The sequence below is a fragment of the Cyprinus carpio genome, chromosome B13 (assembly GCF_018340385.1).
Source record: "Cyprinus carpio isolate SPL01 chromosome B13, ASM1834038v1, whole genome shotgun sequence".
NCBI lineage: Eukaryota > Metazoa > Chordata > Actinopteri > Cypriniformes > Cyprinidae > Cyprinus > Cyprinus carpio.
The window spans coordinates 27,187,385-27,201,029 of NC_056609.1; the positions used below are offsets into that span (position 1 = coordinate 27,187,385).

General features: G+C 38.5%; 1 protein-coding gene across 1 annotated transcript in view; it reads left to right on the forward strand.

Annotated features, from left to right (window-relative positions):
- The first annotated feature begins 1,886 nt into the window (after window positions 1-1,886).
- Window positions 1,887-13,645, forward strand: part of LOC109065467 (collagen alpha-3(VI) chain-like) — a 39,057-nt gene continuing 27,298 nt past the window's right edge. The window contains exons 1-11 of the mRNA XM_042737510.1: window positions 1,887-2,250; window positions 2,428-2,520; window positions 2,612-3,220; window positions 4,408-4,980; window positions 5,165-5,731; window positions 6,889-7,506; window positions 7,608-8,180; window positions 8,406-8,957; window positions 10,679-11,254; window positions 11,962-12,555; window positions 13,288-13,616. Coding sequence (XP_042593444.1) covers window positions 2,445-2,520; window positions 2,612-3,220; window positions 4,408-4,980; window positions 5,165-5,731; window positions 6,889-7,506; window positions 7,608-8,180; window positions 8,406-8,957; window positions 10,679-11,254; window positions 11,962-12,555; window positions 13,288-13,616 — 5,067 coding nt within the window. The 5' untranslated portion in view covers window positions 1,887-2,250; window positions 2,428-2,444. The remainder of the gene's footprint in view (window positions 2,251-2,427; window positions 2,521-2,611; window positions 3,221-4,407; window positions 4,981-5,164; window positions 5,732-6,888; window positions 7,507-7,607; window positions 8,181-8,405; window positions 8,958-10,678; window positions 11,255-11,961; window positions 12,556-13,287; window positions 13,617-13,645) is intronic.

Sequence of the window (13,645 nt, forward strand, 5' to 3'; positions counted from 1 at the left end):
CTTTCTTTCTCTGTGTGTCCCTGGAATTGTCAGTCAGCTGTCAAGAAAGCAGACTATATTTCTGCTTATTCTTTACAATCCACACTCAGCATCTTAGGCTTGACTGCGGCCTGGATTCGTCCAGAAGACTCTCTAACAAATCTAACAATTTCTCTTTCTCTCACACACCCTGTCAGGTTGACCGGGGTGGGGGTACTGGTCTGCTCATTTCAAACAATTGGAAATACTAAACCCACTCTCCCCTATGGAATTATAACTCATTTGAATCTCATGCGATTACCGTAACAGCTCCTTTAAAATTCCAGGTTGTGGTAATTTACTGCCCCAGTAGTTTGGACAGGACCCTTTTCTATTTTAACATGACAATGCCTCTGTGTATGAGGCAAGGTTCAAGAAGAAATTATTGATTCAATCAGTGTGGAAGAACTTGACTGGTCTGCAGAAAGCAAAGTCCTAATCCCAGCTGAACACCTCTGCAGTGACTTTAAATCAAGCGGCAACCTTCCAGTCTCTCTCTTGAAACCAACACGGAAGTGACTTAAACTGCAATTCATCGACTGGCCGCTAGAGACTGGCTCCAAAAGGGAGTCAATCCCATAGACCCCCCCCCATGTTAAAATGCCCAACTTTACAGCAGAAAAAATATGTTTACAGCCTGGTACAAAAAGTGGTCTATATAGCTAATTTTGCCCTTCATGGCAACTGTGAGGGGGATTTTTCTATAATTCATTCGTTTCAATTATATCAAGCCTTAAATTTCTGCATAATTAAGGGCTTGTCCACTTTGCCGCTGCTGTCACCACCGCCGAGTTAGGCGGGTGTGGTTTCAGCAATGAGCTCCACCCACGTCCCGCCTCTTTGCCCATTTTTGGTTATTTGAGAGTGATGCGCTGCCAAGATGGCGACGGCCTGCTCCGCCCACTTTATGCTTCAAAAATGCTCTTCAGAAACCTACGGGTGACGTCACAGACACTACGTCCATGTTTTTAACAGTCTATGCTTTAAATGCAGACCTTGAGACAAATTTTTGGTAGTTGCCTATCAGTGTATTTGATTTCTTAGCCAATTAACTAAGATATGAGAAAAATAAAACCTGTCAATTAGACAAAAGGAAAAAAGATATTATTATAGTCAACATTTCTGTCAAATGATGGCTATGCCCCTGCACAGATCATACATTGTATTGACGCACAGACACATTTCTGTACATTCACATTGTTTCTACACCTTCAGGATAATGTTTTGATTTGTTATGTGTATGCTGCTGTGATTAGTCATTCTGAATGGATCTGTGTACTGTAGTAGTATGAAGCAATCAGCTCAAGGTGGTTGGTTGAGGGAATTTTTTGGCAACTTGACTTGTCTACTGTACACTGAATTTTTTTTGTAGTGTGTGCTTTGGTGTGCATAAATGTATATAAACTTCTTATATCACTTGGTTCTTTGGTCCTTTTTTGAAAAGATGTCTAAATGTATCTTTGCACTTGCAGAAAATAGTTTTGTAAGAATCAGTCTTCAATCTGTTGGTTTACTTTGCTGGATATATATGGCAAATAATGACTAAATGAACTTGTCAAACAAGATAAATGGTATATACTTAATTTCATGATACGTGTGCAAATAACTTCATGATAAGAGTCAGATAAATTTTAATTTATTGGCAGCACAAATATATTTTTACTATATACTGTATATTTACTATAACCACTCCTTCCTTGAACTTGACAATTCCGAAAGTTTGGCATTTTGCATTATCCTGTTGGTAATTGCCATCACAGCTGCCATGAATGAGTGGACTTGGTCCACAATAATGTTCAGATACCTGACAGCTGTCAGGGATTGTGGTTTTGGGATAATGGGACTTAAAGTGTCCCAAGAAAACATTGCCCACAACATAACCGGCCTTTGCTGCCCAGCAGTGCATCCAGGTGCCATAGCCTCTGTCGGTATTTGGCGTACCTGCGCTGAGCCGTTGACGTAATGTAGCCTGAATCTTGATCCACGAGACGATCTTGATGATCTCGAGCTTATTTCATGTGTTGGCTATAGTGTGCAGTTAGCATGGGGATCCGGCTAGGAGGTCTGCTATGCAGGCCCATATGCAGAAGGCTGCAATGAACTGTGTGCTGTGATAACCCCGGTCACCACTGTTGTAGCTGGGGATGACTTATCGCACCGTGGCCCTCCAGTTGCTGTGAACAATGTGCGATGCTCATCAATGAGCTGCAGATGACACACGGCTAGACAACGGTTTGTCGTTTGGCCATCCATGCACCACTTTTTCATACAAAACAGGAAAGATTAGTGGGAAAATGGGAAGATTTCAGTCTCTTTATTTTTTACATGCATATTGCGTTTGCAGTTCTGTTTGATAATACAAGCTGTGCAGAAACTTTCAACCTCATTGGTTGCATTTTTTTTTTTCAGCAACAGGGAACTTAAGCATGGGCAAGGAGTGGGGAATACATGGTTTCCTTGTTCTGTCATTATGTTTTCTTGTCAGCGATGGCCAAAACATTGGTAAGGACAGAGATGATTCAGTACAATACAGTATATTCAGTTTGGTCTTTTTGTTGATGAAATTAAAAGTCTCTGTTTTAACTTATCTCAGTGTGTACACAGGAGACCATGGCTGACATTGTATTCCTGGTGGATGGCTCTGCCAGTATCGGGCTGGAAAACTTCCAACAAATCCGTGAATTTGTTTCCTTGCTTATAGGGAACTTAGAAGTTGCCGCTGACAGGATCAGGATTGGTCTGGTCCAGTACAGTGACACACCGCATACTGAATTTTCACTCAACACTTACCAGAACAAAGAGGACATTCTCAGGTACATCCAAAATCTACGTTATAAAACTGGTGGGACATTTACCGGCCAGGGTTTGGAGTTCATGCTGAAACAACACTTTGTTGAAACAGCCGGAAGTCGAGCACAGCAGAGTGTTCCTCAGATTGCCATTATCATCACAGGTGGTGAATCTCAAGATGAGGTTGGGTCACAGGCTCAGGAGCTGAGGCAAAGGGGAATCAAAATATTCACCATAGGGATCAAAGATGCAAAAGAGACTTTACTGAGACAAATTGCGAGCGAGCCGTACGATCAGCATATCTACAGCGTATCAGACTTTGCAGCTCTGCAGGGAATCTCTCAGAGTGTAATCCGGAAGGTGTGTACCACTGTAGAAGAAACACTCAAAGAAATCATCCAGATGTCAAGAGGTAACATATTACATAAACTATGAATTATGTACATGAACTCTAGTAGTGCCGTGCTTCTCGGGGTTACAGCTTTACCAGAATTTTTTGAGTGAGAGAACTTGATACGAAATCAATAGCTAGTTGCAACAAAGCCCTGGAACTCTTAAAACATCTGTATTTTTGATGCTTTGAATATTAGTTTGATAAAGCCTTGCTTGGGTGTTTAAAACAAAGTTAAGTTCAGAGGTTATTTAGTTTACATATTTGTATCAAATCAAAAACATTCCAAGCAAGATTCAGAACATTCTATCAATGGACATTGTTTTTTGGGGGAATTTTTGATAATCTTCCATGTGCACATTTCAATCATTTCAATCATGTGCAATCATTTTTAGAAACACAGCGTACATACTATGTGAGAGCAGCCTGAAAGTCTATGCTGATTTTGATGCACATAACTTGAAAGTTTTTCATGGAATTGACCTTTCGCAGGTGATCTGACCAGTCATAATGCAGAATCTGCCATTTTGTCCAAAAACCAATTCACACAGGAGAGTAGATTAACTTTGGTGGACTTCAACTTGAAAAATATATATATTGATGTCTTTCCATGGTTGAAATAAAATAAGTTCTGATGTTCATTCATGTTTATTCCATATTTTAAGTAAATATGAAAAGATAATCAGTTCACGTGCCAGTTGAACTGAGGCGCTACTGTGATCTGTCACAACATATCAAAGGGCCACAAAATAGTATTTATTGTTTGAATTTCTTAAAAAATTACAACATTTGAAATCTCAGACCTTGTTTCATACCAGAAGCAACCTGCTCTGTCTTGTCTTTTGGCGAGTTGTCAATTCCCTTTTTGCTCCGCTATGTATTTTGCACTGCGTGAGAACATGTGTAGTGTGAGAGTGGCATGGCTTGTCAGATATAGTAACAGTACCTAAGGAGGGTGAATTTTTGCGAAGGGTCAATTGTAAGAGATTTTTCTATAGAAAATTTTGTCTCATTAGGTAGAAAAGACGGGAAGTCGAGTCAGAACAGGTTGACAAAAAAATAGTGTGGAGTCTCAGGTTAAGGCATCATAATGACAGTGGCACATTTGCAGCACACCCTTAAAATGATCTGTATTATTCTATTTGTACAAAAATAAGAATTAAAATCAAGTGGTCACAGTTCTAATAAAATTCTTCCATTTGCTCTAGGCTGCAACGAAACTGCTCAGGCAGACATTGTGCTCCTTGTGGACTCTTCTGGTAGCATTGGAGCGAGTGATTTTGAAGAAGTGAGGAAGTTCCTCCATGCTTTTGTGGACAGTTTTAATCTTAAACCCGATAAGGTGAGAGTGGGACTTGCCCAGTTCAGTGATAGACCGTACCAAGAGTTCCTGATTGGTGACTATTTAGATAAGACAGACCTGCACCAAAAGTTGAATGGTCTCATCTACCGTAGAGGAGGCACCAACACTGGTCAGGCCCTGACTTTTATCCGTGAGAATTACTTTAGCCTGGCCAGAAAGAGTGTTCCTGGCATTGCCATAGTCATCACAGATGGAGAATCAAATGATGATATGGAGGAACCTTCCCGGAGACTACGAAACCTGGGAGTTTTCATCTTTGTCATCCGACTGGGAATGGGCAACATGGAAAAACTGCGTGCCATTGCTAATATCCCACAAGAAGAGTTCTTATTCAGTATCGACAGTTATCAAGAATTGCAAGGTCTAAAAGAGAGTCTACGCAACAAAGTGTGCTTTACTGTGTTGCTTCAGTCAGAAGGTAACCGATTTTATTTACTATGCTTTCCTTTTTTAGTCTTTATGGGATTGTTGAATGTAAACCTTAAAATAAATACTAACCAAAATTTACCTTAAATGTACAAACTTTGAGTCTAATCATACTAATTATTATTTAGATGCAATTCTTAGAAGTAATTCTATTCCTTTGTTTCCATTCTCTTCAGCGTTTGTACCAAAATTTGCTGATCTCTTCATATTGGTTGATAGTTCAGCATCTAGACAAGAGCAGCAAACAATAAAGAGTTTTCTCTCAAGACTGGTCACACAGCTCAACATGGGAAAGGATTTTAATCGTGTCGGCCTGGCTCAGTTCAGTGAAAATGTCAAAGAGGAGTTCCTGCTAAATACTGATAAGACCAAGAATGAGATAGTGTCATCTATTCGCAGCCTGACACTGAGGCCTACTGGGGAGCGCAGAATTGGCAATGCAATTGAATATGCTCATAAAAATTTCTTCACTAGTGCCACCGGAAGCCGTGTCTCTGAAGGGTTTAAGCAGTTTCTGTTAGTCATTGCAGCTGGAGAGTCCGCTGATGGTGTTGTCCAAGCATCCCGCTCAATCAAAAAAGATGCAGTGACAGTTTTTGCTGTTGGCGTGAACAGAGCTGATGCAGATGAGATGAAGTACATCTCTAGTCAACCACACAGCTACAAGTTAGGTAACATCCCACAAGTGCAACAGAAAATTAAGTCTGCCATTGACACATGGGAAGATGCTGCAGTTGCAAGGGGTGAGTGCATGCATAATCTTTTAATCTTTCTATAAAACCTATAAACTGTTCTAATTTTCTTCTTTGTTTAGAGAACTTGAAATACTACTTTGTATAGGGATGTAATGATATTAGCTATATCATGACATTGCGATAGCAAAACTATCTCGATATTATCGTAGTCACATGACGATAGGTCTTTTGGGCCATTATGGTTTGGCACATTACTGTATATGTCAAACGAACTAAAATGGAAAGCACAATATAGCTTAATCCCTTCATCATATCTGTTAATGCTGTGCATTTAAAAGCGAAGCACATACATATTGTTCAGACGATCAGCTCGTGATCCGGTGTTTGAGAGAGTTGTTGGTGATTGTTCATGCAGTGCATAACCTCCTGCCGCTGATCTATTGTGCAATGTGAACACAGCAGCAACTGAATGCTACCCTAGATAGTAGTGCAGTGTGAAAACAACGATGATCTCATGATTTTGAAAATCATGCAGTGTGAACTAGCATTAGGTTTTATTTTCGCGGCAGATGATTACAGCATTTCACTAAATTCGTAGTGAGACACGTTTTTGTAAGTATGTTTTCACTGAAGCTGGAGTTTTCCTTCAAAATAAAAGTTCTACTGCCGTTTCCATCAAAATAAAAGCTTAAAAGTATAGTATGAATTGCTGACAGCTAGCAGTTTAAATGGAGTCCAAATTCAAAATATCTCTCTCAAGTGTAGAAATTAGGAAAGAAGTATTGTAATCTCCATACTGTAGTGTAAAGCAAAAATAATATACCTATGAAATATTAATTTCCATGTATTTTTGTTTGTTTTGATTGGCTTCCTAAAACACAAGAGTGAATGTAATTTAGACTGAGACAGTAGGCATATATCACAAATAAAGAGAGGGTTGAGTCCCCTTTAAAGTTCAGGTACAAGTCAATTCACTGACTTTTGGAATTTTTAACTCTCAAAGTGCATTAGATAGAATAATTTAATTTTAAAATGTACAAAAATGTCATTTTTTTTTCAGTTCTTCATTTGTCTTTTTTAAAAAAATATTGCAATATAATTATATCACCATATTATCATATCCTGAGATTTTGATATCGTTACATCCCTAGTAGTACATAATCCAATAGACTCTGGTTTTTAAAGTTCTCATGTCTTTTTGACAGAGTGCATATTTGACGTGGTGGCAGATATCGCTTTTATTGTTGATCAGTCCAGCAATATCAGATCCAAAAACTTCCAACTTTTACGCTACTTTCTCAAGAACACCATCAGAGGTCTCAATGTAGGTGAGGGAAAAATTCAAATAGCTGTGGTCCTCTATAGTGACTTCCCTCGAGCTGATGTGTACTTTAACACCTTCAATGATAAGACTGACATCCTGCGCTACATCAGCAGCATGCCATATGGTCGTGGTAAAACATACACTGGAGCTGCTCTCAAGTTTGCCGAAGAGCATGTGTTCACCAAAGCAAGAGGCAGCAGGAGAGATCATAATGTTCAGCAGGTTGCTGTTGTCGTCACTGATGGAAAGTCAACAGATAATGTGGCCAGGGCTGCAGCAGCATTGCGGCGATCTGGCGTCACTGTATTTGCGCTTGGTATCAAAGACACCGAGGAGGATGACTTGAGAGAGATTGCATCCTATCCACATAAGAAGTTTGTATTCAGTGTTGAAGGCTTTGATAAACTAAATTCACTTTCAAATATTTTAACCAAAACACTTTGTAATGAAATCACAGCTTCCATCATACCTGCAGCCTTACAGAGCTATGTGTTACAAGGTTGGTAAGATGTTTTTACTCATTTTCTTTTAAAGATAACAACAACAAAAAAATCTAATTTCATATCTAAATACTCTAAATCTTCCTTCACTCCACTGCAGATTGCAAGAAAACAATAAAAGCTGACATTTATTTTCTTCTGGATGAATCAGAAAGTATTTCCTATAAAGAATTTGATGATATGAAGAACTTTATTGAGAAATTGCTTGAAGTATTCGAGGTTGGAAATAACCATGTGCGCTTTGGGTTGGTGAAGTTTGCAAGCTTTGCAACCACAGTTTTCCGATTACATGACTATAACACAAAAGCTAATATCGTAAAGGCAGTGAATGCCCTCAAAATCAAGGGAGGGGGCACCAGGACTGATCTGGGCTTGAGAGAAATGGTCCCGCTATTTGAAGAAGCAGTACAAACACGTGGGGAAAAGGTTCGTAAGCTCCTGATTGTCATCACAGATGGCGAGTCAAGAGGGACAGAAGAGTCAGTAGAAGTCCCTGCTAAACTTCTAAGAACAGAACAGAATGTCAATATTTATGCTATTGGTGTGAAAGATGCATCTGTGCCAGAGCTTGAATTAATATCTGGCAGCCCACAAAGAATATTTTATGTGAAAAACTATGATTTCCTTGATGAAATCAAGAAAGATGTCATTACAGAAATATGTTTCTTTGAAGGTGAGATATTCAGCTAATTAGCATTTTTTTCTTGTATGTTTGCACTCTTACCTGATTTGCACAATTTTTTTTTTTAATTGAATGGGTGATGAAATAATACAGTGCATGCAGATAAATGACTGTTGGTATCCAGTTGATTCTTCTTGATATTTTGGCCTAAATAGAATTTGTTTCAAGGTTCCTTTCACAGAAGGAGTGTTCACTTAATGAATTTCTTATTTTTAGATTGTGAAGGTCTTTTTGCAGATGTTGTCTTCCTGCTTGATGGATCAGAAAGTGTTAGTGCTAAGGACTTTGAAGATATGAAGGACATAATGGAGCTTGTAATAGATAAATTTGCAATTGGACCGGACAAGGAGCGTGTTGTGGTTGTTCAGTACGGCACAGACCTAAATGAGGAGGTTTCCTTAAATAAAATTGATGATAAAGCTGTATTATTACAGAAAATTCGAAATATCAAACAGATGAATGGAAAAACATATACTGGAAAAGCACTTACAGAAGTATTACAGTCTTTTGACATTTCTAAAGGAGGACGATCCAATGCTTTAAAGTTCTTGATAGTTCTTACAGATGGAGAGAGTAGGGATGATGTGGCCGAGCCTGCTAAAGTCTTGAGAGACAATTCCATCAACATTAATGCCATTGGTATGAGACATGCAAACAGATCTCAGATTCTTGCCATTGCTGGATCCCATGATGGAGTGTTCTTTGAAGATGCCGTTGCATCCCTAAAAGAATTAAGCAATGACGTCCTTCTCAAGATCTGCAACACAGGTATGTAAAACCAAATCTGAGATTTTTAGGAGAGATCACATCATGTCAGTTGATGTTAAAATCCCTTGAAAAAAAAAAGGTTTTTTTGTCTTTTAGTTACCTTTGAGGGCATCTACATGTACTCCTTAAAGTGCACACATTTATAACAGTCTTTCTACTCCATGAAAATACACACAAAGTATTGATGGCTCATCTCATGCTCCATGTCCACTCCATTTCCAAAATCTCCTAAGACCATCTGAATTTGACCAGCAATAGCATGTAGACATTTATGGCTCATTATTCACAGATATTAAAAAAGAATAAAAAATTACTTGACTTTAAGTAGGATATCAGTACATTCATTTCTTACCTCTGAAGTGAACAGTTTGTACAGCGGGACTTTTGACCTGTAAAAAAAACTTCTTGTTTAACATCATGTTCTCTTCAGTAAGGCATGTCAAATCCCCCCAAAATCATATTTACTCTCATAAATATATTAATTGTAAGTATTTATTCAATAAATAGATCGATAAATGAGTGAGTCAGTCAGCCAGTAAAATGAAATGACTAATTTTAATTACATTTTTAAAAAGTACATTTTTACATTTATTTCAATAAATGCTGCATTAAACGAATTTCAGTGCTCTGTATAGGTCATTACACAAAAACATCTGCAATGTTTTCATTGGAAAGATATTATAATAATAACCTGTGAATAACCATTAGGGAACATTCTGTATGAGTTATTTTAAGGTTATTTTAAAAATAAGCACCCTGCAACGTTCTGGAAATGTTATTTTATGGTTGCAAAAAAAAAAAAAAAAAAAAAAAAACTAAAATTAACCATTAGGGAACGTTCTCTAGAAGTTATTTTTAGGTTATTTTAAAATAACCTAACACTAACCAATAGGTAACGTTCTCTGTAAGTTATTTTTAGGTTACTTTAAATATAACAACCCTGCAACGTTCTGGGGATGTTATTTTATGGTTGCAAAAATAACCTAAAAATAACAATTAGGAAATGTTCTCTGTAAGTTGTCTTTCGGTTATTAAATAATAATCACCATGCAACGATCTGGGAATGTTATTTCATGGTTACAAAAAAAAAAAAAAAAAAAAAAAACTAAAACTAAAAAGAACATTCCCCTAATGTTAGTATCCCCCCCCCCCCCAAAAAAAAATGCAACCAATAACTAACATTAGGGGAACGTTCGGTGTTTGCTGGGTGAAACGGCTTAGTATATGCAGACAGCTGAACATGCAGCATTTCAAACTATACTCCATTTGATAATCATCTTCATCCAGTCTGTGCTATTTCTTGCCAGAAGTTATGACAGGTAACACTCATTTATACTCATTTAAACAAGTTGCGGATTTCTCTTAACCCCCCTCACTTGAGCGCTTGTCAACGCTGCCGTCTATTGATATTGCATTCTCCGGTAGATTATTGTTGTTGAGTGTCTTCCTTTTCTTTTTCGGCTGTGAAACAATGCCGGGGCCAGTGTGGCCAACTTAAGGAGAAACTAATTAGTGCAAAAACAACTTGAGGCACACGTACTCTTCCCCCAGGCCGATGAAGATGATTGGCGGGCCACCAATTGAATAGCCCTGTCCTACACTTGTATGTCTGCTAAATGCTTGTCAGAATTCATTTGTATTATAGTAATAACCACTTCAAAAAAAAAGCAAAGGTGGGTTTGCCAAATGACTTCTTACATTATGATCATGTATCCTTCCAGCATGCAAGACACCTGAACTGATAGACATAATCTTCCTTGTTGACGCCTCTGGAAGTCCCAATAAAGATGGTTTTCAGGAAATGATAAACTTAATGAAATATATGGTAAGCAAATCTGTGGTTGGAGAAAAACGGGTACGATTTGGCGCCGTCACCTACTCTAATAACCCTCTTTCGGAGTTCACACTAAATAAGTACTACAGTCAAACTGATATTCTGAGGGTTATCTCAAACCTCAAAGCTTCAGGAGGAAGCAGAAACACAGCCCGAGCCCTGAACTATGCACTCTCCTACTTTGACATAACACATGGTGGACGACGAGCAAAGAATGTTCCCCAAGTGTTATTCCTGATAACAGACGGCAAGGTTAATGACTTAAGTGTTCTGGCAACATGGCCTGAATCACTGACAAATTCAGAGGTCAACTTTTTTGCTATTGGTACCGAAGATGCCGATGAACAACAGCTAAAGGAGATGGTGGGAAATAAAGGAAGAGTGCACTATGCAAACACCTACCAGGATCTGCGTGGACTGCAAAAACGGATCACCCAAGAGCTCTGCAATCTTACCAAACCAAGTAAATCGAATTCTTGTCACTAAACACTTCCCCCCGTTTCACAGATTTAAGCCTATTCCCAGACTAAAATGCATGCCGTGCTGTTTTAACTGAAAGAAACTTGCTCTGACTGATCTTAAAATCTGTCAGTTCCATTGGTTTGGCTCAAGATGCTCATCAGTAGAGTTTTTATCTAAGGCACGTTAATACAAACTATGTCCTAACTGAACAATGGCCTAATCCTGGCTTAATCTAAGCCCTCTCTGTGAAACCAGATCTTCATGCCATACATTTTTTTCTGACTATGCCATACATTATTTAGAAATATGCTGACCACTGCATTAAGTCAGTAAGTAACTACTTTTTCAATACAGTAAATTGACTTTAAGGGCCTGTTTCTGTCACTTCATGCATCTTGATTGATCAGATTGATGTCCAGTTATACTTCACATAAATACAGATCAACACTTCATGATGTATGGCAATATAATAAAATTCAAAAAGTCTTTGTCCTCATATGATGCTTAGTGTTTGTGTCTCATGGTTGCTTCATCCATGATTGTTCATCCATATGTTGACTGCTTACAGTATGTGGTTAGGTGGCATCTTGTATGTATCTTAAATAGCCCCTAAGTAACGAGAAGGTTGTGGCCAGCCAATTTATAGTTTTGATGTTGCTTTCCAGAACTGTCCATTAATGTAGTCCTAATGTTTTTTTCTCTTTTTAGTTTGTGAGATGGAGGTATCAGACGTAGTTTTTTTAATTGATGGATCTGAGACTATTATGGATGCAAGTTGGAATACTCTCAAAAAAACCATGATTGGCATTGTGAAAGAGCTGGATATTGCTCGAGACAAATGGCAAGTGGGTGTTGCCCAGTTCAGCCGTGAATTCCAGAAGGAATTTTACCTGAAAGACTACACTAGTTTTGTAGAAGTGGAGAAAGCTATAAATGACATTGTACAACAAAAGCAGGGCACAAATACTTGGGACGCCCTGAGAAATATTAGATACTATTTCACAAAAGAGAATGGTTCCAGAATAGATGAAGGAATTGCTCAGAATCTCCTGCTGATCACAGATGGATATGCTAATGATGCAAAGGACATGAATGCATTAAGTTATTTCAAAAACAAGAACATATCAATAACTGTTATTGGGGTTGGAAATCTGATAAAGAAATCTGAGCTGCTTGAAATAGCTGGATCACCTGATCGGGTCCTTATTGAGACTTTTGAAGGACTTAAACTGAATACTACCATAAGGAAAGTGTTACATTTACTCTGTAGAGACACAAGACGAGAACCATCAGACCCACAGGGTAAGTAACTGGTTTGCCAGATCTACAATGAAATGCCATTATTACAGCTTTAACCGAGGGTGCTATTGATTTTGTTTGAGGGTGCTTGTTGGCACCCTCTAACACCACTGTAGAATCGGGCTTGCATCTGCTTTTTCACTCTGTTAAGTTGAATTTCCGATCCCTTACATGAAAACCTGTAAGTCAGTGCCAGGGGTGGGAATATATGTGCGTGTGTGTATTGGGAAGTGACCTCACTCACAGACGAGTGTGCTGAATGCTTAAAACAATGGAGGTAATAAGGCATCGCTGAAGGCAGCTGCCAGTCTGATAGATGCATGTAAATGAACAGACAGTACAACCCTGGTCTCCTTTTATTCTTTAGCACCTTATACAATAAACGATTTCATTGTTTGTCCCCAAATGCAGCGATTATCTCCTGCTAACAGCGGGAGCAACAACGGTACGCACAATACTGTATGTCAATATTCACCATTAACCAAACACTTTCATCTGTCTCAAGATCTCTCACTGTAGACACGCCGATTTATGCATGTGACCATACAGAAAATGCTGCTACTAATTGCATTTGGATTATCTCATAATTAACGTGTTCACAATTAAGAGAAAACACAATTGAAAATAAAACTTGCAATTCCTTTTGAAAGAAGTCTGGAATATCCTTTCATAAATCTATGATATTTTGTTTATACCCTTTTTTGAAGATTGTGATCCATTGTTTTGTTCAAACAGGTTGCGATATTGACGTTGCCTTTGGGTTTGATGTGTCCAGACGAACAATGACACCTAAGGTGGAACAGTTGGTTGCTGCAGCCATTCACCGTATCTCTGTGATAGGTGATCTATGCTGCATTGAAAAGGAAAATATTACAACTAGATTTGGCTATAGGCTTGTGTCTGGACGAGATGGGAGTTTTCTGGAAAATTTTGGATTTGAGGAGTACAAAGAGGATGTGGTCAAGAAAGTGATGTTATTGCGACCTACGGTGCCCCTGGCTTTCAACGAGTTTCTGTTAGATTCCTTCAGAGAAATGTTTGCCTCCTCCAGTGCTGAGGCAAAGGTTGGAATGTTTCTGAGATAGAAAATTAA